Here is a 23159-nt window from a genome sequence, read left to right as displayed (position 1 = left end):
GGAGCTTCAGTGCCGGCAGGAGCCAGGGGGAGGGGCTGGATGGGGCGGTGCTGGAGAGTTGGGGGAGGGGCTAGAGGGGATGGAGGAGGGGCTGGAAGGGGAGGTGGAGGCGGGGCTAGAGGGAGCTGGGGGAGGGGCTAGAGGGGGTGGGGGGGCTGGAAGGGGAGGGGTGGAGCTAGGGGCAGGTCTAGAGGGAGCTGGGGAGGGGCTAGAGGGGGCAGGGCTGGAAGGGGTGGGGGTGGGGCTAGAGAGGGTGGGGCTGGGATCTGGGGCAGGGCTAGAGGGGGTGGGGAGGGGCTGGAAGGGGAGGGGTGGAGCTGGGGGCAGGTCTAGAGGGCGCTGGGGTGGGGCTAGAGGGGGAGGGGCTGGAAGGGGATGGCGCTGGGGCGGGGCTAGAGGGGGAGGGGTTGGAAGGGGAGCTGGGGGTGGGGCTGGAGGGGGTGGGGAGGGGCTGGAAGGGGAGGGGTGGAGCTGGGGGCAGGGCTAGAGGGAGCTGGGGAGGGGCTGGAGGGGGCAGGGCTGGAAGGGGAGCTGGGGGTGGGGCTAGAGGGGGTGAGGGAGGGGCTGGAAGGAGAGGGGTGGAGCTGGGGGCAGGTCTAGAGGGCGCTGGGGTGGGGCTAGAGGGGGAGGGGGTGGGAGCTGGAGGAGGGACACAGGCATTGGTTGGGGGGCTGGGGGGCTGAGGAGGGGCAGGAGCTGGGGGCGGGGAAGGAGCTGAACAGGGCAGGGCCCGGTTCCCCCCAATCCATCCCTCTCGGCTGTTCCCAGCGACTTGTGCAGCCTGGGCCCCGTGGTGAAGAGCTGCTGGCCGCTGAGGGCTGGGGTTGAGACTCGGCAAACGGGTCCAGCTCGTCCCCTCCAGCAGGGGCCAGGGCCGGTGCTACCATTAAGGCGAACTAGGCGGTTGCCTAGGGCGCCAAGATTTGGGGGCGCCAAAAGCGGTGCCCCCAATTTTTTTTTACAGCGGTTCCTCCGCGAGCGCGCGGTTGCTGCTCCACTTCTCCCACCTCCCAGGCTTGCAGCGCCAATCGGCTGTTTGGCGCCGCAAGCCTGGGAGGAGAATTAGAGCGGGGGCAGCATGCTCGGGGAGGATGCGGAGCAGAGGTGACCTGGGGTGGGGAGGTGCTGCTGCGGGGGGGGGCTCAGGGCAGGGTGGGGCGCTGCCGTGGGGGGGCACTCAGGGTGGAGGGGGGGCAGGGAGCTGCCGCAGGGCTGGGGGGGGGGGCGCAAGGTGGAAATTTCGCCTAGGGCGCGAAACTTCCTTATGCCGGCCCTGGCAGGGGTACAGGCAAACACTGACCCCCCAGCACCTCCCCCCTTGCCCCCCCGCTCTAACCACTAGGCTCCACTCCACTCCCAGAGCTGTGGAGAGAGCCCAGGAGTCCTGGCTCCCAGCCCCCCCTGCTCTAACCACTAGACCCGACTCCCCTCCCAGAGCTGGGGAGAGAACCCAGGAGTCCTGGCTCCCAGCCCCCCCCTGCTCTAACCACTAGACACCACTCCCCTCCTAGAGCTGGGGAGAGAGCCCAGGAGTCCTGGCTCCCAGCCCCGCTCTAACCACTAGGCACCACTCCCCTCCTAGTGCGAGAGAGAGAGAACCCAGGTGTCCTGGCTCCCAGCCCCCCTTTGCTCCCCCCGCTCTAACCCCTGTTGTGAAAGTTGGGGGGATTTGAGCCGGGAAGGGGTTAATGAGCTGGGGATGCCTGGCTCTGAGACTGCCCTAATTGGCACCCTCTGGGGAGGAGGAGGGGCAGGAGGATAAGCTGTATGGGGGGGGCGAGGTTGGGGTCAGCATGGGGGGGCGTATGGTGCTTTGGGTCAGTGTGCGGATGGAGGGAATGAATATTTGTCCTGCCTCTTCATCTAGCCCCGTCGCCCCCTGCAGGTGGGGGCAGTGCAGCTCCGGAACAGCACCCCACATGCAGGAGCTGTCCAAGGTACCAGGCTAGGGGCTGCAGCTCGTCCGGGGGGGAGTCTCCCCTGGCAGGCAGGGTCAGGCTCTGGGGGGCCCTGTGCTGTGGGGAGCAGGACGGGGGGCTGGGCAGGGGGTGATCTCCCCTGGCAGTTAGGGCCAGGCTCTGAGGGGCCCTGTGCTGTGGGGTGGGGGGCTGGGCAGGGGGCGCTATCCCCTGGCAGTCATGGCTGGGCTCTGGGGGGCCCTGTGCTGTGGGGTGAGGGGCTGGGCAGGGGGCGCTATCCCCTGGCAGTCATGGCTGGGCTCTGGGGGCACTGTGCTGTGGGGAGCAGGGGCGGGGGCTGAGCAGAAGGTGCTCTCCCGTGGCAGGAAGGGCCGGGTGCTCAGGGGTGCTGTGCTGTGGGGGGCTGAGCAGGGGGGCTTCACCAGGGCTCCAGGCCCCACAGATCAGACACCAGGTGCTAACCCCTCCCAGCTCTGCTGTCAAAGATGGAGCAGGTGCAGATTGTGGGTGGTGAAAGGGGGAGATGTGGGCTTGTTGGTCCCAGCCAGGATGGGGACAGTGGGATGTGTGGGCAGAGGGAGGGTCCCGGGCTCGAGGGGCGCAAGTCTGACCCCTCTCCTCCACAGCTGGCAAAGCAGGTCGAGATCTCCCTGGAGCTGAAGAAGGTGAGTCAGGCTGGCTGAGGTGGACCCTGGATCCCTGACCCCTGGGGGTGGCTGTGGGGTGGGGGGGTCTGTGATGACTCCTCGCTGGTGGCATTTCACCATCCTCCCTCTCTGCAGCTCGCTGAGCAACTGACAGAAAAGCCAGAGAGGTAGGAGGCAGGAGGCCTGGGTTCTTTCCTTTCTCTGAGGGGCTGGGGTCTGGCGCTTGTGGGGAGAGGGCTGGGAGCCAGGACTCCTGGGTTCTCTCCCCAGCTCTGGGGGGAGGGTAAGTGGGATCAAGTGGTTAGAACAGGGGCGACAGGGAGGCAGGAGGTGTGGGGGTGGGGGGCTGGGAGCTAGGATGCCTGGGTTCCTGATGTCTGTGTCTGTCTAGGCCAGGCTACGAGATCCCGGAGGAGACCTGGAGAGTCTGTCCTCTAGGGATAGCGGAGGACCTGAGATGCCGGGTTGGCCCGTTACTCAGTGAGGGGGGAATGTGGAAATGACTGAGGTGCCTAATGACGTCTTTGTCTCGGTGGCGAGCAGCCGGCTAACGTAGTGAACGCCGGTGAAAATGAGGTAGGATCAGAGGCTAAAATAGGGAAATAACAAGTTAACCGTTCCTTAGACACATCAGATGTCTTCACACCACCAGGGCCTGATGATTTGCCTCCTAGGATCCTCAAGGAGCTGCCTGAGGAGATGGCTGAGCCGTGGGCGACTAGCTTTGAGAAGGCCTGGAAGACGGGAGAGATTCTGGATGACCAGAAAAGGGCAAATCTAGTGGGCAGCTCTAAAAAGGGGAAGGAGAAGAACCCAGGAATTACGGACCAGTCAGCGTCACTTCTGTACCCGGAAAGATAATGGAGCAAATCATTAAGCAGTCGATTTGCAAACACCTAGAAGATATTGAGGTGATAAGTGACAGTTGCGTGGATCTGTCAAGAACAAATTGTGTCAAACCAACCTGATACCTTTCATTGACAGTGTAACAAGCTGTGTGGACGGGAGGAAGTGCTAGACGTGGTATAGACTTTAGTAAAGCTTTTGATACTGTCTCGCGTCACCTTCTCCTAAGCAAACTAGGGAAAAGCAACCTAGACAGAGCTACTGTATGGTGGGCACAAAACTGGTTGGAAAACTGTTCCCAGAGAGTCATTATCAATGGTTCAGTCAGGCTGGGAGGACATAACAAGTGGGGACCCGCAGTGATCGGTTCTGGGTCCGGTTCTGTTCAATATCTTCATAGATGATTTAGATAACGGCGTAGAAAGTCCACCGCTGAAGTGTGCGGATGATACCAAGCTGGGAGGGGTGGCAAGCGCTTTGCAGGACAGGGTTAGAATTCGAAATGATCTGGACAAACTGGAGAAATGGTCTGAAGTCAATCAGATGAAATTCAATGAGGATAAATTCAAAGTGCTTCCCTTCGGAAGGAACAGTCAGTCGCACGCACTCAATGGCAGTGACGGCCTAGGAAGGGGCACTGCAGAAAGGGATCTGGGGGGGTCACAGTGGATCACAAGCTAAATATGAGTCAACAGTGTGACGCTGTTGCAAAAAAAGCGACCATCCTTCTGGGCTGTATCAGCAGGAGTGTCATGAGCAAGACACGAGGAGTGATTCTTCCGCTCTGCTCCGCGCTGATACGGCCTCAGCTGGAGGATTGTGTCCAGTTCTGGGCGCCACATGTCAGGAAAGACGTGAACAAACCGGAGCAAGGCCAGAGAAGAGCGACAAAAATGGTGAAAGGGCTGGAAAACATGAACTAGGAGAGAGGATGGAAAAAACGGGGTTTGTTTAGTCTGGAGAAGAGGAGACTGAGGGGGGACATGAGAACAGTTTTCAAGTACGTAAAAGGTTGTTACAAGGAGGAGGGAGATAAATTGTTCTTCTTAACGTCTGAGGATCGGACAAGAAGCAATGGGCTCAAATTGCAGCAAGGGAGGTTTAGGCTGGACATTAGAAAAAACTTCCTAACTGTCAGGGTGGTTAAGCACTGGAATAAATTGCCTGGGGAGGTTGTGGAATCTCCATCACTGGGGATTTTGAAGAGCAGGTTGGACGAACCCCTGGCAGGGAGGGTCTGGACAATACTTAGTCCAGCCTTGAGTGCAGGGGACTGGACTAGACGACCTCTCAAGGTCCCTTCCAGTTCTATGATTCTTTGATGCAGCTGCCTCTGGGGGAGGGCGGTTAGGAACAGCCACACATAACACTGCACGGGGACAGTTCCCTCAAACTGCGGGTCCCCAAACTGGGGTTCTGCCCGGACACCTGGGTTCACACCCTGGCTGTCGGAGGTCAGAGCTGGAGCGGGGCTCAGGTTCGCCCCACCTCCTGTCAGCTGGGCAGTGCTCCCCACAAGGCCCCTCGGAGGAGGTGCTTTCTGTCTGTATCTCATCCAGCGTCCTTCTGTCCAGCTGCCACATTTTCCTGCTCCTCCTTCACAGTTTTGACACCCTGGGGTTTGGCCCAGATGCCTGGGTTTACTCTTTCAATCTCTCCCCCACTTCCATCTGTTTTTAACGCATCCTCCCTGTTTTCCTTCCTCCTGTTCTTCCCTTCTCTGTTCATTCCCTTTTCATTTCTTCGTTGCTTTTCCCCTTCACTCGTCCTTTCCTCGCTGGGGTGTTCTTTCTTTCACAGTTTTGTTCACTCTCATTCCTTGTTTCATTCTCCTTTGACCTTTGATTTGTTCATTTCTTTGTTCTTTCTATTTGTCCGTCAGTTGTCTCCTTCCTTCCTTCCTTTTTTCTTTCATTCATCTCTTCCCTCTTTCCATTGGTTCATTGGGTCTCTCTTTCGTTGCTTCGGTCATTTCTCCCCTTCCCATTCGTCCCTCTGTTCTCTCATTCCTTCCTGCGTTTCCTCGTTCCTTTGTCCTCTCTTCCCATTCGTCCCTCTGTTCTCTTCTTCATTCCTTCCTTCGCGTCTTCACTCACTTTTCTCTCTGCTCTTTCCAGTCATCCGTCAGTTTTCTCATCCATTCTTGCGTTTGTTCATTTCTCCCGTCTTTCCATTTGGCCGGTTTTCTCCTCCATTTCTTCATTCTTTCCGTTCGGCCCTTGGTCCCTCCCGTTTGAGTCTTTGCTCGCTCGCGTCTTCGCTCTTCCCTCCTGCCCCTGCGTTTTCTCCTGCCTTCCTTCCTTCACGTTGTCATTCGTCCAGGTGGGGGACCTCGGGCTCTACCAGCTGGCTCTGTCTCCCACCCCGCCCCGATGGGGGGCTGGGAGGGCACCAGGCCAAGCGCTGCCCCTCCTGCTGCCCCCACCCCTGGAGGTAGGTGGTGGGGCTGGGAGCAGGAGCAAGGTGGGGGCTGGGCTCCGGGGGGGAGCACGGAGAAGGTGAGGGGCATGGGTGGGACTAGAGGAGGGGCTGGAAGTGGCCAAGAGGCGGGGCTTTGTGACAGGTCAGGGAAGGGGCAAGAGGTGGAGCTAAGACTGTGGGTGGGGCTGTAAGTCACTGGGGCGGAGCAAGGGTTGTGGGGGGGTCTAGGGAAGGGGCAGGGCCAGAGCAAGGCAGAGGGGCTGGAAGGGAGAATGGGTGGGGCCCTGGGCTGGGGGTGGGGCCAGGGGCCTCTGGGGAGCTGGCTGGCTCAGGGGGTCAGGGAATGGGACCTGGGGCCTTTCCCTTCTAGGGGGCACTGGCTCCCTTCTGACCCTGGAGCAGGAGAGAGACCTGGGAGGGGACCTCCGGCCTTCAGGACTCAGCCGGGGTGGGTTCCTGGCCCTCAGGCCTGTGTTTGGACCTCCCCCTAGAGGAAAGGAGCTGGGGGAGTGACCCATTGGGGGGCGATTCACCCCCAAACCCCACCCCCCATTGGTCGAGGGATGCTGGTTACTTGTGAAGCCCCACCCCCTTCACTGAAGCCCCGCCTCCATCCAGTAGAGGGAGCCCCCCTGATGAGTTGTACTGGGGGGGAAGTTGGGAGGCTGTCAGACCTATGGCCCTTAAATCAATTATCTGGGGCAGAAGAGATGTCTCTGCTCTCCTGCCCCAGGGAATATGAGGGGGCTGCCCCCAGGGAGAAATTGGGCAGGGGGGTTGGAGGGAGAACCCCCCCATCACAGGATACCGGGGTGGGGGAATTGCCTAGAGGAACAGGACAGTGGTCATATGAGCCCCAGATGCCTAGACAGGGAGCTAAGCCAGGCCGAACCCAGGAGTCCTGGTTCCCATCCTCCCTGGCCCTAACCCACTAGCTCCCACTGCCCTCTCAGGGCCAGGGAGAGAACCCAGGAGTCCTGGTTCCCATCCCCCCCGGCCCTAACCCACTAGCTCCCACTGCCCTCCCAGGGCCAGGGAGAGAACGCAGGAGTCCTGGCTCCCAGCCCTCCATCCTCTCACCATTAGACCCCACTCCCCTCCCAGAGCCAGGGAGAGAACCCAGGAGTCCTGGCTCCCCTTCCCTCTGCCCCGTACTAACCACCAACCCCCACTCCCCTCCCAGAGCCGGGGAGAGAACCCAGGAGTCCTGGCTCCCAGCCCTCCATCCTCTCACCATTAGACCCCACTCCCCTCCCAGAGCCGGGGAGAGAACCCAGGAGTCCTGGCTCCCAGCCCCCCCCCCCCCCCCGCCGCTCTGCGATTTGAACCCTCCATCTCTCCCGCTCCCTCTGCCAGGGAGTGACATCCCCCGTTGTGACGTCACCTTACCCCCCCGCTCTTCCCTCCTGCGTCTGCCCCCCCCCCGGGCTGTTCCGGATCTACCCCCCCCCCGCCTTGCTCCAGACAGCTCCAAGATGGAAGTCCTCAATCAGGTACGCACCTGGCTCTCAGCACCATAGACAGCAATCGGGGGAAGGGGAGGCTTTCCCCGTAGGGCGGGGGGGCCCTCTCCCCCCCTTTTGGAGATGCACCCCACTCCCTCCGGGCACCCCCAGTTCCTGGCTAGCAGCGTGTTCTTTTTTCTGCAGCAGCAGCAGCTGCTGCATTCAAATGCAACGCCCTGCAAATATGGGGGGGGGGGTTGAATCTGAGATTGATACTGGGGGGGCACAGATGGGCTCGAATATATGAGATTATAATGGGGGGGTAGGAGATTTCCCAGCTGCGGGGGCGGGGGAGATCTGAAATTGATGCATGGAGGGGCACAGATTGTCTCCAGGCAGATTGCAATGGAAGGGGGGGGGGGATTGCACGATGTTTGGGGGGGGGTGTCAGGCGCTAGGATATTTCCGTGCCGCAAATGGGGGGGAGGGAATCTGAGACTGATGCAAGGGGGGTTTCAAATGAGATGGAAGGGGGAGGCGACCGGCTGTTTTGGAGTGGGGGGGTGTATGCGGGGAGGGGAGATGACCCACAAATACCCCCTCCTCCATTTGCAGCGGGGGCGGGGGCGGGGAGGGAAGATGGCTGAGCTGCTGCAGAGGATTCATTGCCATGACAGTCAGGTGCGGGGGGGGGGGTTGTGGGGCTCACGCGTGGGGGGGCTCGTTATCAATGGGGGGGACTCGAGAATCTTCTCCCAGCAGCTGCCGCGGCAGAACCTGGCTGGGTGGTGAATTCCCCCGGTCTCCTGCTGGCTGGAGGAATATGGGGGGGGGAGATAATTTGGGGGGGGCTGATTGCCAGGGAGCGGGTCTGGCTCAGGGATATTTATCCCCCCACGGGGGGGGGTCAAAATGAGAAGTGTAATGCTAGAAATGGGGTTTCAGGGTAATTGGGAGGCAGTTTATGAACTGGTGGGGGCAGAATCGTCTCCCACCAGGGTTGGGGGGCTGGTGGGGGTGATGCATCAGGCGGGGGGCGGTTGTGGGGGTGCAGATATCAAGGGGGTTGTTTATTAATTGAGGGTTTAACATAGACCCCACCGACAGCAGGAGGAGAAGAGGGGGGTTCCTGTTGACGGGGGGGCAGTAAGTTTGGGGGCAGGGAAAGGTTGGGGGGGCTGTCGGGATGTGTTGGGGGGAGATATTTCCTGCCGGGCTCTTCCTAGTAGGAAGTTGTGATCTTCAATAACCGTCTTGTGCTGGGGTCTCTCCCCGGGCTGCAGGGGGGCTGGGAGCCAGGACTCCTGAGTTCTCTCCCAGCTCTGGGATGGGAGTAGGAGCTAGTGGTTAGAGCAGGGGGGCTGGGAGCCCGGACTCCTGGGTTCTCTCCCCAGCTCTGGGAGGGAAGTGGGGGCTAATGGTTAGAGCAGGGGGGCTGGGAGCCCGGACTCCTGGGTTCTCTCCCCAGCTCTGGGAGGGAAGTAGGGGCTAGTGGTTAGAGCAGGGGGGCTGGGAGTCAGGACTTCTGGGTTCTCTCCCTGGCTCTGGGAAGAGAGTGGGGGTTGGTGGTTAGAGCAGGGAGGGCTTGGAGCCAGGACTCCTGGGTTCTCTCCCTGGTTCTGGGAGGGGAGTGGGGTCTGGTGGGTTAGCGCAGGGGGGCTGGGAGCCAGGACTCCTGGGTTCTCTCCCTGGTTCTGGGAGGGGAGTGAGGTCTGGTGGGTTAGCGCGGGGGGGCTGGGAGCCAGAACTCCTGGGTTCTCTCCCCAGCTCTGGGAGGGGAGTGGGGGCTAGTGGTTAGAGCAGGGGGGCTGGGAGCCAGGACTCCTAGGTTCTCTCCCCGGCTCTGGGAAGAGAGTGGGGGCTGGTGGTTAGAGCAGGTGGGGCTGGGAGCCAGGACTCCTGGATTCTCTCCTCAGCTCAGGGAACAGGGTCAGGAATAGATGGGATGTAAGATATTGTAATATCACCCCCTGCCCCCTCTCTCTCCACCTTGATTGACAGGTAGTGGCTGGGGGGCAATTCCGGATGCTCAAGGAGCCGCTGGGGTTTCTGAAACTGCTGGAATGGGTGAGTCCCCCGGAACTGGCTCCCAGGACGCTGGAGTTGGCGGGGTCCCATCTGTACTGCCTGGGAACTGGCCTGGGGCGTGGAGCCAGCGCCCCCTAGAGGGGACAGGCCCCGTGCCCCGTTCCCTGCCCCCCTGCAGAGCCAGTGTACGTGGGAGGGGCTGGAGGACCGGAGGAAGGAGATGCAGGAAGAATGGGTTATCAGATCTCGTTTCCCCCATCAGATTTGGGGAAACCAGACGGAGAAACTCAGAGACAGAATGAGAGAGTCCAGACCCCTAATCCTGCCAGTTCTGGAGCAGTTCCAGACCCCTATCCTACCCTCTCGTTCCGGAGAAGTTCCAGACCCCTATCCTACCCTGCCTGTTCTGGAGCAGTTCCAGACCCCTACCCTACCCTCTGGTTTTGGAGAAGTTCCAGACCCCTATCCTGCCGTGCCTGTTCTGGAGCAGTTCCAGACCCCTACCCTACCCTGCCTGTTCTGGAGAAGTTCCAGACCCCTATCCTGCCGTGCCTGTTCTGGAGAAGTTCCAGACCCCTATCCTGCCGTGCCTGTTCTGGAGCAGTTCCAGATCCTCTAACCCATCCTGTCTGTTCTGGAGCAGTTCCTGACCTCCTACCCCACCCTGCCAGTTCTAGAGCAGTTCCAGATCCCTACCCTACCCTGCCTGTTCTGGAGCAGTTCCAGACCCCTATTCTGCCATGCCTGTTCTGGAGCAGTTCCAGATCCTCTAACCCATCCTGTCTGTTCTGGAGCAGTTCCTAACCTCCTACCCCACCCTGCCAGTTCTAGAGCAGTTCCAGATCCCTACCCTACCCTGCCTGTTCTGGAGCAGTTCCAGACCCCTATCCTACCCTACTGGTTCTGGAGCAGTTCCAGACCCCCTACCCTACCCTGCTAGTTCTGGAGCAGCTCATGATCCCCCCCCAGTTCTGGAGCAGCTCCCGACCGAACCCCCACCGGTTTTGGAGTGGCTCCCAATTCCCCCACCCCCTCCAGTTCTGGAGCAGCTCGCAGCCCCTCCCCTGCTGGTTCTGGAGTGATTCCAGACCCATTCGCTTGACATTTCTGCCATATTATGGACCCATTTACCCAACTGGTTGGGGAACGATTCCAGGGCCTGTGGATCCTCCTGGTTCTGGAGTCATTCGCCCCAGGATCAGACCGACAGGCCCAGGCAACCTGGTATCCACCCCCCAGAATGGCCGCGTGGGCCCATCCACAGTATCCCCCCCCCCACTTTCCACTTCCAGCGCCCGGGGGGGGCGGGGGATGGAGGAGTGCGGCCGATGCAGACAGATGGACAATTGGGTCAGACAGGTTCTTATCTCGTCCCAGCTCTCGGGGGGGATTAGAGGGGGCGGGACCCAGCTAACCCTCTATAATTACCCACAATTCCTCTCTGCTCCACCCTCCTCCGCCTCCCCGAGGTGGGGTTATTAATCCTGGCACCAGCCAGCGCTCCCACCCCGCTCCCCACAGCGACCCCGTCCGGGAGAGGCCGGAGTAGCCGGGAGTCCCCCCCCAGCCAGCGCTCCTGCCCCACACCCCGCAGCACCACCTGTGGTCTCACCCGCCCCATCTTGCTCCTCAGCTTTTTGCTATCTTTGCGTTTGCCACCTGCGGGACCTACAGCGGGGAATTTCGCCTCAGTGTTGAGTGTGTGAATAGAAGCGAGAGCGACCTGAACATCGAAGTGGAGTTTGGCTACCCATTCAGGTGAGCTGGGCGTTATATTGCATCGGGACCGGCCGTTACGCTGCATAGGGACCAGGAGACTTTTGATGGGTAAGGACTGGGATGGGACAGCAGCTGAGATTCACACTGACTTTGGCTGGTGTATTCAGCATATCAACTGGCACCTCCTATACAGGCTGGGACTTTCTTCATTATGGCCCAGCATCGCCTTGGTCAGTTGTTCCAATGGTGAATTATGCTCGTCGGACACCTTATTGCCAGGCTGTATTCTATATACAGATTGCCCTTGACTTTGACTTTGCAGTCAGGATTAATGCTAGGAACTATTCCTGGGAAGCCTGGACTGTATATTCAGTATATTGACCAACACCACCTACACAGACCAGGGCTGTATTCTGTATACAGAGGACCTTTGTCTTTGAGATGGGCATTAGGCTTTACACTAGGCACTATTCCAGGGATGTATTTATAGTAAATATATGGACCAGCATCTCCTTGGCAGACTGGGCTATATATATGGTATATGGATTGGTGCCTCCTATGCAGAGCGAGGCTGTATTCCATGTGCAGTCTCCTGCCCTTGACTTTCACGTAGAAATCAGGATGTGCTCTGGGTTCTGTCTCTGGGGAGCCCAGGCTGTATTTCTAGAACATACGATGTGGTTCCTTCTGTACAGACCAGGGCTGTATTTTTTGCATGGCCTGCTCTCAATTTTGAGTTGCAGTCAGGATTCATAAGAGTTGCTATTCCTGGGAGGTCTGAGCTGTACATACAGTGTATAAACTGGAATCTCTTATACAGATCTGGTATGTATAACCCATATATGGACTGGCACCACCTATACAGACCAGGCAGTATTCTGTATACAGTCGGCCCTTGTCAGGGTTAACATTGTGTGCTGTTCATAGGAGGTCTGGGCTATGTATGTGCAGTATATGGACCAGCATCTCCTACACAGCCCTGGTCCATAGTTACTATACACAGACTGATACCTCCTACACAGATGGGGCTGTATTCTGTAAACATACAGCCTTTGTCTTTGTATAAGTGGTCAGGATGACATTGGGCCCTATTCCTGGAGGTCTGGGCTATATATAAGAAATACATGGCCCAGTACCTCCTACACAGACCTGGTCCATATATGGACTGGGCAGTATTCTGTATACAGACAGTCTTTGTCTTTTGTTAGTTGCCATGATTGACATTGGGTGGTATTCCTGGGAGGTCTGGGCTGTATATCCAGCATATTGACCAGCATCTGCTATAGAAAACTGGTCGATATTTGCTATATATGAACTGACACCTCCTACCCAGACCGGGGCTGTATTCTGTCTACAGACTGCCTTTGTCTTTGCATAAGCGGTCAGGATTGACACTGGGCTCTATTCCTGGGAGGTCTGGGCTATACATACAGGAAACGGACTGGGATCTTCTCTATGACTGAGCCCCCTGCCTCATCTCCCCCCGGCCCCCAACCCTCTCCCTCAAGACTCCACCAGGTCTATTTCGACGTCCCAGCCTGCAAGGGGACCAAGGTGGAGAAGGTTTTCCTCATTGGAGATTACTCCTCCTCTGCCGAATTCTTCGTTACCATCGCCGTCTTCGCCTTCCTGTACTCGCTGGCTGCCACCGTCGTCTACCTCTTCATGGAGAACAAGTACCGGGAGAACAACAAGGGCCCCATGATCGTGAGTGTGGGGTGCACAGGGGGACGGGGGGCTGGGCAGGGCCAAGTGCTGAGGGGCTCTGTGCTGCAGGGGGCAGGGCTGGGGGCTGGGCAGGGGGCGCTCTCCCCAGGCAGGCAGGGCCAGGTGCTGGGGGGCACCATGGGGCAGGGGGCGGGGCTGGGGGCAGGGCAGGGGGCGCTCTCCCTGGGCAGGCAGAGCGAGACACTGGGGGGCGCTGTGCTGCAGGGGGCCAGGCAGGGCTGGGGTAGGGGGCAGGGCAGGAGGGGCTGTCCTGCGGGGGGCCGGGCAGGGGGCTGGTTAGGAGGGGTGGGGCCGGGGGCAGGGCAGGGGCAGGGCAGGAGGGGCTGTCCTGCGGGGGGCCGGGCAGGGGGCTGGTTAGGAGGGGCGGGGCCAGAGGCTGTGCTGGGGCCGGGGGCAGGGCAGGGGCAGGGCAGGAGGGGCTGTCCTGCGGGGGGCTGGGCAGGGGGCTGGTTAGGAGAGGCGGGGCTGAGGGCAGGGCAGGGGCAGGGCAGGAGGGGCTGTCCTGCGGGGGGCCGGGCAGGGGGCTGGTTAGGAGGGGCGGGGCCGGGGGCAGGGCAGGGCAGGGGCAGGGCAGGAGGGGCTGTCCTGCGGGGGGCCGGGCAGGGGGCTGGTTAGGAGGGGCGGGGCCGGGGGCTGTGCTGGGGGCGGGGCCGGGGGCAGGGCAGGGGCAGGGCAGGAGGGGCTGTCCTGCGGGGGGCCGGGCAGGGGGCTGTTTAGGAGGGGCGGGGCCGGGGGCAGGGCAGGGGCAGGGGCAGGGCAGGAGGGGCTGTCCTATGGGGGGCCGGGCAGGGGGCTGGTTAGGAGGGGCGGGGCTGGGGGCAGGGCAGGGGCAGGGGCAGGAGGGACTGTCCTGTGGGGGGCCGGGCAGGGGGCTGGTTAGGAGGGGCGGGGCTGGGGCAGGGCAGGGGTAGGAGGGGCTGTGTCGCGGGGGGCCGGGCAGGGGGCTTACCCCGCGCTCTCCCCAGGATTTCGTCGTCACCGCCGTCTTCGCCTTCATGTGGCTGGTGAGCTCGTGCGCCTGGGCCAAGGGTCTCTCTGACGTCAAGCTGGCCACGGACCCCAACAACGTGATCGAGGGGCTGGATGTCTGCAAGAAAGAGGGGAACACGTGCAAAGAGCTGAAGGACCCTGTCATTTCGGGGCTCAACACCTCTGTGGTGAGACCCATCGCCAGCCAGCCAGACCCCCTTAGGGGAGCCGGTGGCCCTGGAGGGGACAGGCCCCAGCCCCATTCCCTGCCCCCCAGCCAGCCAGTCCCTGCCCTGGGGCTGATGGGAGCCAGCGCCCCCCAGAGGGGACAGGCGCCTGCCCCATTCCCCACCCCCCTGAGCCAGCCAGTCCCTGCCCTGGGGCCACATGGGATTCAGCACCCCCCAGAGGGGACAGGCCCCTGCCCCATTCCCCACCCCCCTGAGCCAGCCAGTCCCTGCCCTGGGGCCGGGTAGGAGCCGGCGCCCCCCAGACGGGACCCCGTCCTCGCTGTGCATTAACCCTTCCTTCCCTCTCTCTGCCTCCCCCGCCACCCAGGTCTTTGGCTTCCTGAACCTGGTGCTGTGGACAGGGAATCTCTGGTTCGTGTTTAAGGAGACGGGTTGGAGCGCCCCCTTTGCCAAGTACCCACCTGCCGCCCCGGAGAAGCAGCCGGCTCCGGACGCCTACGCCGACTCCTACAACCAGGGATCTGGCTACGTGCAGCAGGATTCGTACGGCCAGCAGGGTGGCTACCAGCCGGAGTATAACCAGCAGGGCTACGGGCAGCCCGACCCCTACGGCCAGCAGGGGGGGTACGGCCAGGCCGCCCCCACTTCCTTCTCCAACCAGATGTAGGCAGGTGAGTTAAAGTGGGGTGCAGGGATGGGGGGTTGTGTTGTGTGGACGCAGGCCGGACTTACAGACTTCGGGGGGGCATCTGTCCTGGGAAGCAGCAATGCTGGATTTGGGGAGTGTGGGGGACGTGGGGCCCCAAGAACTAGGGCCATCCTGGGGTGTGTAAATAGGCAACTCTCGAGTGGGAGCAGAGAGGTGAGTTGGCCTCCGGATCAGGCCCTGGTGCGACCGCTGCTGGGATCCTGGGTCCAGTTCCGGTGCTCGCAGGTCAAGGAGGACGTGGATCCATTGGGGAAGGGCTCAGAGAAGAACCACGAGAATGAATCGCTGCCTGAGAGCGAGAGACACCAGGAGCTCCCGCTGTTTAGCTGAACAAAGGGCAGGTGAAGGGGTGAATTGATCCTGCCTCGAAGTGTCTCCCAGGGGAAGAAATATCTAATAATGGACTCTCCCGTCTAGCCCTCAAAGGTCTAAGACAGTCCAGTGACTGGAAGATGAAGCTGAAAAATTCAGCCTGGAAATCAGGTGTCCATCTTTAACGGTGGGTGTAATTCACCACTGGAACAATGTGACCGAGGGTCACGATGGATTGTCCATCACAGGCGATTTTTCAGTCAAGCTGGGACGTTCTAACTCGGGTGACCAGATGTCCCGATTTTGTAGGGACAGTCCCGATTTCGGGGTCTTTTTCTTATAGAGGCTCCTATTACCCCCCACCCCCATCCCGATTTTTCATGCTTTCTGTCTGGTCGCCCTAGTTCTGAAAGATCAATTTAGGATTATTTGGCAGCTGTTCTGCGGCTTGGGTGATACGGGAGTTCAGAGTTGATATTCACACTGGACCATTCTGGCCCCGAAATCCATGAATCTATAAGCAAACTGAGAAGGGTAGGTTTTTATCTCATTGGAGCCAAACGAACCGAACAAACAAACACAGTATGTCCCTCAAGAATCAAAATGTGTACGGGGCAAAGCAAGAGAAACGCTGCTTGAGAAGGAGAGATTGATTTACCACTTACTTTGTATATTCTGACCTGCACTGGTGATACAGATGTGGTTGCTCTCGTATAAAGGGTTCCTCTTACACCTTTCTGAATTTCAACATCTGGTATCACGAAATAGTTGTTTTTCCCCTTCTCATTGTTTGACCTGTCCCCGGAATTTCCTGCAACTGTGAGAATTGAAATCAGGAAAAATCAAATGCTTAAAACCCAGAATTTGACACAGCCGTGAAAATGTAGATGGGAAAAAGTGCTTCAAACCCATAATTTCAGCTGTTTTAAAAAAGAGCGTAAAGCCCATCATTTTGCACAGCTGTGACCATTTAAATGGATGGACATTGGAAAAATGCTTAAACCCACAATTTTAATGGTGAAAATTTAAATTAGGAAAAATAAAAAATATGCTTAAAGCCCGTAATTGTGCACCACTGTGAAAATTTACATCAATGAAAAGATTAAAACCCCTCAGGCCGATGGTGAAAATTGAAATTGGTAAAAATAAAAAAAAAAGTGCTTAAAACCAGTAATTGTGACGGCTGTGAAAATTTAAATCTGTGAAAATCAAAAAATTGCTTGACACCCATATGTGGGCACGGCTGCTAAAATTTCAATCAATAACATTTAAAACTACCAATGCTTAAAACTCATCAGTTTAGCTGTGAAGGTTACACTGGGTTGAAAAATTGCTTAAAACCCATAATTTTGCACAGTGGTGAAAATTTAAATAGGTAAAAATAACCATCAATATTGTCCATCAAAATTATATTTTAAAAAAATCGGATTCTGCCAAATCCCATATTACCTAATTCCGTGTATCGCCTTTCTCGAGGTCGTTCCATTTCCATTGCTTTGCTAGAAAAAAGGACCCGAGCATCGAATTTAATTTTATGGAGCTTTATTAGCTATGCATAACAACAGCAACGAATAGTGCACGACAGACAAAGGCAAACGTGGTGTCGCGCTGTGATTTGGTATAACAGACGCCAGGCAGCTGGTCGATACACCCCTCCACCTTTCCAGAATCAAATAACACACAGGGACAAGTAACGCGTATCCTCCATCGCCAGCCTGGGAAGGTGACTTTGTTTAGCTTTTTGTGACTAAGAGACCCGCAGAATAGTCCCTCACTTGTGTCAGTTGCTTATCAAATCTGGTGTTGCTAACACAATCGAGGAAAAAGAATCCAGATCTCAACAGAAGACAGCAAGGTCTTGTTCCCATCAACCTTTTAACCTACTTCCTCATGATAGATTCCTCTACTCTGTCCTCCTGTGTCTCACCTGTGGCCTTTCTCCTCCTTCCCTGGCGCTATACTGACTTCTCCTAAAACCTCAGGCAAAAAAATCATGAGGCGAGGAGTTCCAACAGATCACATCATAAACTGGTGCTTCTTTGGGTCTGTTACCGATTCTCAGAAGGGACCATCGGGATTATCTAGTCCTGTATCACACAGGACGTCCTCCGAATCATTCCGTCTTTTAGATCTTGATTTTAAAATTGCCCAGGATGGAGAATCCACCGCGAGCCTTGGGAAATTGTTCCAGTGGTGAATTATCCTCACCTGGAGCTGGCGAGACCAGAAGAAACTGTTAAGCGTGGCGGGATGGTTCACATTCAAGAGGAACTTGTTCCGTTTGGGAGAAACTTTCCCGCAATCTCGAGCGGCACCCGCTGCAGAACAAAGACCCGCCCGGGGACCCGGGACAGTCTTTAAAGCGCGTGAACTGACACCTACGTGTCCTAATTAATTAGTTTCAGGTCACCAGCATCCAGGAGCCAAGCCAGTGTTATATTTGCAGAGGAGGCGAATGTCCCGGTCATGATTTATATTTCTTAGTGCTCTGGTGTTTTGCCTGCGTTAGCTTTTCTCGCTCCACAGACCAGATCTGTTGTCGTGTTAAGTTGCTTCCCAAGGCATCTCGCTACCGAAAAAGAGGAAGGTGGGACCTGTTCTGGACCAAAGTCCAACCTCTGTGTTGCAACCGACCTTTCACCCTGAGCCAGGTGGTGACCCCGTGGTTGAAATGCCTTGGATTGAACACGGCTCACTGACGCTCATCTGCGGGGCCAGCGTTCCCCAGAGCCGAGACCATCGGGACAAAGACACCCCCCACCCCTAGCCCATGTTTGATGTACGACCCTCTGGCCAACGCACCCAGAATGATCTTCAGCGTTTTCGCAGCCGCATCCTGTGGCGGGCTCTGCTTCAATCTGTGAGCTGCTCTAAGCTCCAGATCCTCTTCAGCCGTCCCACTCATTAGCTGACGATGCCCCCTGGCATGGGACTCGGCTCGGTTTCAATGTCATGTTGCATTCAGCCCCGTTCTCCAATTTGTCCTGCTTGTTTTCAGTTCCCCAGCGGCTGGCCACCCCTCCTGGAGCTTTGAGCAGCAAACTCAACGCTCCAGAAATGCTGGTTGAAGATCAAATGAGCCTAAATACAGACAGACAGAGCTCCGTCGATCCGGGTGGAGAACCAGCAGCGTGGCCTCTTCTGCGGACAGAGAGCTGTAAACCTCAGACTGTTCCTACAGGTGCAAACACCCCTCAGATTTGTGTCGTTCGTACCCTAAGATTTCATCCCCAGGCTGTCTGCCTCTGCTGGCCACTGTCGTCGGACATTTGTACCTGGTCTCTAGCCACATTTCTATCACTTGCGCATTATTGGAACGACTCTCGGCAAAATGCACCTTGAGCTCCGTGGGCCGCGTGGACAAAAGCTACGTTAATATATTGGGGGTCAGAGCCGTGTCTCTCTACCCTTTTGATACCAGGGAGCACCCTAAAAGTGGGAGGGGCCACAGGTGCCCGAACCGTGGCCCCGCCTCCCACCATGCTCCCAAGACCCCGCCCCTGCTTCCAGATGTCCTGCCCCCCACCTCACCCCTTCACCTGAGGCCAAGACCCTGCCCCGCCTCTTTCTCCCAAGGCCCCGCCCCCCATTCACTCCTCTCCGTGGTGTCGCCGTGTTGGCCCCAGGACACTAGCCAGACAAGACGGGGCGGGGAACGGCTTTGATTGGCCCGGCCTCTGCGGGCGGACGAGACACGACGCTCGTCTATGGCCCTACGAGGACCTGCCCGTCGTTAGCTCGGTTACTGTTCGCAGCAGGAATCGGGGACACGGTCTGGTCGTTTTCAGGCAGGGGCCCGGCTGGGTGCCCCAAACCGGTTCCTCTTCTTGGAGGTGCTGGTCTGGGCCAGGCCCGTGAAGATTAGAGACGGCCAGGCCAGCTGAAGTGAGAGGCCATGCAACCAAGGGCCGAGGCGGCCTCGCAGACAGAGCCAGCGTCTTCCAGCCCCTGTGTGCGACCCACCTTGCCGGAGGCGCTGGGTCAGGCCACAGCATTATTTGTGTGCCAGCTCCCCGTTGCCTCCGGGGCCTTCCAGCCCTTCTCCCTCACCCTCCATGGCTAACGGTGACACCCCGTTTCCTATACGTCCTGCCAGTCTTTTCTCCTGACCTCGGCAGGAGCTCGGGACCTCCCGCTGAACTGATCTGGGCCCTGCTGGGTCGGTGACGCTGCTGATTACTCCATTCTGACCGAGCGTCCTCGTAATGGTTTCACTCCCTTTTATTCACCGCCTCGCCCGGCCTAGCTGTGGCGAGAGCATAAGCTTGTTTGACAGCAAGGTGTAGTCATCTTTCTTCGCTTCAGCCTTAAGAAATCAGTCTCAACACAACAGCCTTTCCCCGGCGGTTAAGCCCCACGGTTTCACTATTTTCCCTTTACACTCCCCGCTCACCGTGTTTGCTCCACTGCCGTCTTTTCCCTGCTGTATTGGGTAATGTTAAGAGTCTCGTAACAGCCGCCAGCTATTCTGTTAATGTCTCAGCGGCCAGGTGGAGGCAAAGCAGCGGCTCGTGGCCCTGTGGCAATCCATAAATTAATCCGCTTGGGGCCTCAGGGGCTGTGGCATGAGCTGGTATTTAGGAGACCCACCGCGCTGGGGTGGGACCATGACCACTTTGTATCTTGACCCTGCATCGCCCTGAGTCTCAGGGCCAGGCACCAGAAACCCCACAGATCCTCGGTCCTGAGCCAAGTCCTGCCCCCTTCACCAGGCAGCCGGCTGTGCCCTCCCCCCATGAGAACAGCAGTGTGTGGGCAGAGACCACTGAGCAGAGTGGGGCCACCTGGAGAGCGGAAGGGCATAAAAATGTGGGAGATGCAGCCATCTCTGGGGTGGGGCCGGTGCAACCATTTAGGCGACCTAGGCGGTCGCCTAGGGCGCTCGCCTAGGGCGCTGGGATTTGGGGGGGGCGCCATTTTCTTCGGATCTTCGGCCGCCCCAGTCGCCGCCAGCATTTAGGCAGAGGGAGCTGGGGCAGGGGAGCGCGGGAAGGGCCGCCTGCAGCAAGTAAGGGGAGGGCGGCACGCATGGGAACTCCCCGCCGCAGCTCACCCCTGCCCCGCCTCCTCCCCGAGCACGCCGTGGCCGCTTCATTTCTCCCACCTCCCAGGCTTGCGGTGCCTAAGCTGATTGGCGATGGCGTGCTCGGGGAGGAGGCAGAGCAGGGCTGAATTGGGGCAGGAGGGGGGTGCTTCAGGGCGGAGAGTGGGAGGTGGGGAGCTGCCGCATGGGGGGCGCCTCAGGGCGGGGGGGGGAGCTGCCACGGGTTGGGGGGGGTGTCTCAGGGCAGAGGGGGGGAGCTGCCACGGGTTGGGGAGGTGTCTCAGGGCAGAGGGGGGAAGCTGCCACGGGTTGGGGGTGTCTCAGGGCGGAGGGGGGAGCTGCCACGGCTTCAGGGGGTGTCTCAGGGTGGAGGTGGGGCGCTGCTGGGGGGGGCGCCTCAGGGTGGGGGCACGGGGGGAGGTGCAAGGTGGAAGTTTCGCCTAGGGTGCAAAACATCCTTGCACCGGCCCTGCTCTGGGGTGGGGCACAGGTGCTGTTTATACAGGGCGCCCAGCACTAAGATGCGGCCGCTTCTGGGGAGAGCTGTTTAGTCAGAGATCTTGTGCCTCTGCTGGGTTGTTATAATTGGGGGTGCCTGCTGCAGAGTGCAGGACGGGGTTGGCAGAGTCAAGCTGGACTCAGATGGACCCCTCACCCCTCGAAGAAGGGGAATGGTGTGCCGGGTGGGGGATTGCCTTATAATTGTTTTAGCACCCTGTATTTCATAGCAGGAACTGGGTCTGACCCACTGCACCCCACTCCCCACCCCCCAGAGCCGGGGAGAGAACCCAGGAGTCCTGGCTCCCAGACCCCACTGCTCTAACCACCAGACCCCACTCCCCTCCCAGAGCTGGGGAGAGAACCCAAAAGTCCTGGCTCCCAGCCCCGCCCCCGCTCTGACTACCCCCCCTCCCCTACCAGAGCCAGGGAGAGAACCCAGGAGTCCTGGCACCCAGCCCCCCCCCCCCAATCTAACCACCAGACCCCACCGCCCCAAGCCAGGATAGAACCCCAGTGAGTGAAGTGCGGAGGGGGGGCAAGCCACGATGTGGGTGCCTGGCCAGCAGGGGGTGCTCGCTCTGTGTGTGCTTATTAATGACCCCTCCCCTGTTTTTCTCTTTCTCTCCCCCTCCGCCGCCCAGGTCTCTCCCCCAGCAGGGGGCATTGTGAGGAGATGACGCCTGTCCCGCCCCCCCCATGTCCCCTCATGTGAGGGGCTGGTGGGGGACCCCAGGATGAGTGTAAATGTTTGTGCTGTTTATATATATTATATATATATATATATATGAGAAAATGCAACTCTAGATAGCTGTGCCCCCCCACCTCCCGCAGCACCCCAACCCGACAGCTGTACACCCCCACCTCCCTGCCCCCCAACTCCTGCACTGCCCCCAGCACCCCACGTCCTGCCCTTTCACCTCCCACTCTAGCCAATTGTGCACCCCCCTACCTCTACTCTCCCCGCAATGCCCCCATCCCCTGGGCACAGCTAACTCTGTGCCCTCCTCACCCTCCACCCCCCCCCCCCCGGTTCCTGGCTATAGATAGCTGTGCCCTGCACCCCACTTTAGGGGGAGGTCAGATCTCATTTGCTGGCTGTGGGGGAGATTTCAGGGTTCAGGGGGATCAGCAGCTTGGAGGAGATTTGGGGGGGTACAGCATGTTTGGGGGATGAGCTGAGTGGGGTAACAGGGCAGGGGCTGGAGGAAGGGAATGTGGGGGATGCTGGGGGGGGTAATTTAGGGCCTCCATTCCCACCCCATTCCCCGCTGGGACGTTGTCACGCCTAGGGGGGACTCTAGGAAGCAGGGGAGGGGCACCACCCCCAATCAGCACCCGTCACCCCCAATCCGCACCCCTGCCGCAGTGACCAGTCGTGGTGGGGCAGACTGGGGTCTTCCCATGGTAGCCCGATTTCCACTGGGGGGTGTGTGGGGAGGGTGCTGTAGAACCCAGGGGGCTGGGGACAGTCTATCTATATAGCCCTCGATCCATCTATCTCTTCCCTGCCCACCCGCCCATCGATTCCCACTGGCTCCCTGAATTCTACACCCCCACTATCTATCTATCCATCTCCCCTGTATCTGTCTATCTATCCATCCCCATCCCCCCCGTATCTATCTATCCATCCCCTCATATCCATCCCCGTACACCCCCCTTATCTATCCCACCCCCCCGTATCTATCCATCCCACTACACCCCCACTATCCATCCCCACCCACCCTGTATCTATCCCCCTACACTCCCTCTATCTATCCATCTCCCCTGTATCTGTCTATCTATCCATCCTCATCCCCCCCGTATCTATCTATCCATCCCCTCATATCCATCCCCGTACACCCCCCTTATCTATCCCACCCCTCCGTATCTATCCATCCCACTACACCCCCACTATCTATCTATCCATCCCCATCCCCCCCGTATCTATCCATCCCCTCATATCTATCTACCAATCCCTGTACACCCTCTCTATATATCTGTCCATCCCCCCATATCTATCTATCCATCCCCATCCACCCCATATCTATCTATCCCCCCCATATCTATCCATCCATCCCCATACTCCCCATATCTATCTATCCATCCTCCCCATATCTATTTATCCATCCCCATCCACCCCGTGTCTATCCCCCCATATCTATCTATCCATCCTCCCCGTATCTAGTTACCCATCCCCATACATCCCCTCTATCTATCCATCCCCCTGTATCTATTTATCTCCATCCATCTTGTATCTATCCATCCCCCTACACCCCCACTATCCATCCCCACCCATCCCGTATCTATCTTTCCATCCCCCCATACCTATCCATCCATCCCCATACTCCCCATATCTATCTATCCATCCTCTTATCTATTTATCCATCCCCATCCACCCCGTATCTATCCCCCCATATCTATCTATCCATCCCCGTACACCCCATATCTATCTATCCATCCTCCCCATATCTATTTATCCATCCCCATCTGTCCTGTATCTACCCATCCCCATACACCCCCTCTATCTATCCATCCCCCTGTATCTATCTATCCCCATCCATCTTGTATCTATCCATCCCCCTACACCCCCACTATCCATCCACACCCATCCCGTATCTATCTATCCATCCTCCCATATCTATCTATCCATCTCCGTACACCTCATATCTATCCATCCTCCCCATATCTATCTATCCATCCC

The 23159-nt window shown here is 58.4% G+C and overlaps 1 protein-coding gene across 1 annotated transcript; it reads left to right on the top strand.

Annotated features, from left to right (window-relative positions):
- The first annotated feature begins 7282 nt into the window (after positions 1-7282).
- Positions 7283-22303, top strand: SYP (synaptophysin). The gene is made up of 7 exons (XM_050927377.1): positions 7283-7326; positions 9280-9345; positions 10940-11064; positions 12534-12732; positions 13719-13910; positions 14281-14584; positions 21121-22303. The coding sequence occupies exons 1-6, from the start codon at positions 7309-7311 to the stop codon at positions 14578-14580; spliced, it is 900 nt and encodes a 299-aa protein (XP_050783334.1). The 5' UTR covers positions 7283-7308; the 3' UTR covers positions 14581-14584; positions 21121-22303.
- Positions 22304-23159: the final 856 nt, after the last annotated feature.

This window comes from Gopherus flavomarginatus, chromosome 18 (assembly GCF_025201925.1).
Source record: "Gopherus flavomarginatus isolate rGopFla2 chromosome 18, rGopFla2.mat.asm, whole genome shotgun sequence".
Classification (NCBI taxonomy): Eukaryota; Metazoa; Chordata; order Testudines; family Testudinidae; genus Gopherus; species Gopherus flavomarginatus.
This window is presented reverse-complemented; position numbering and strand designations above follow the sequence as displayed.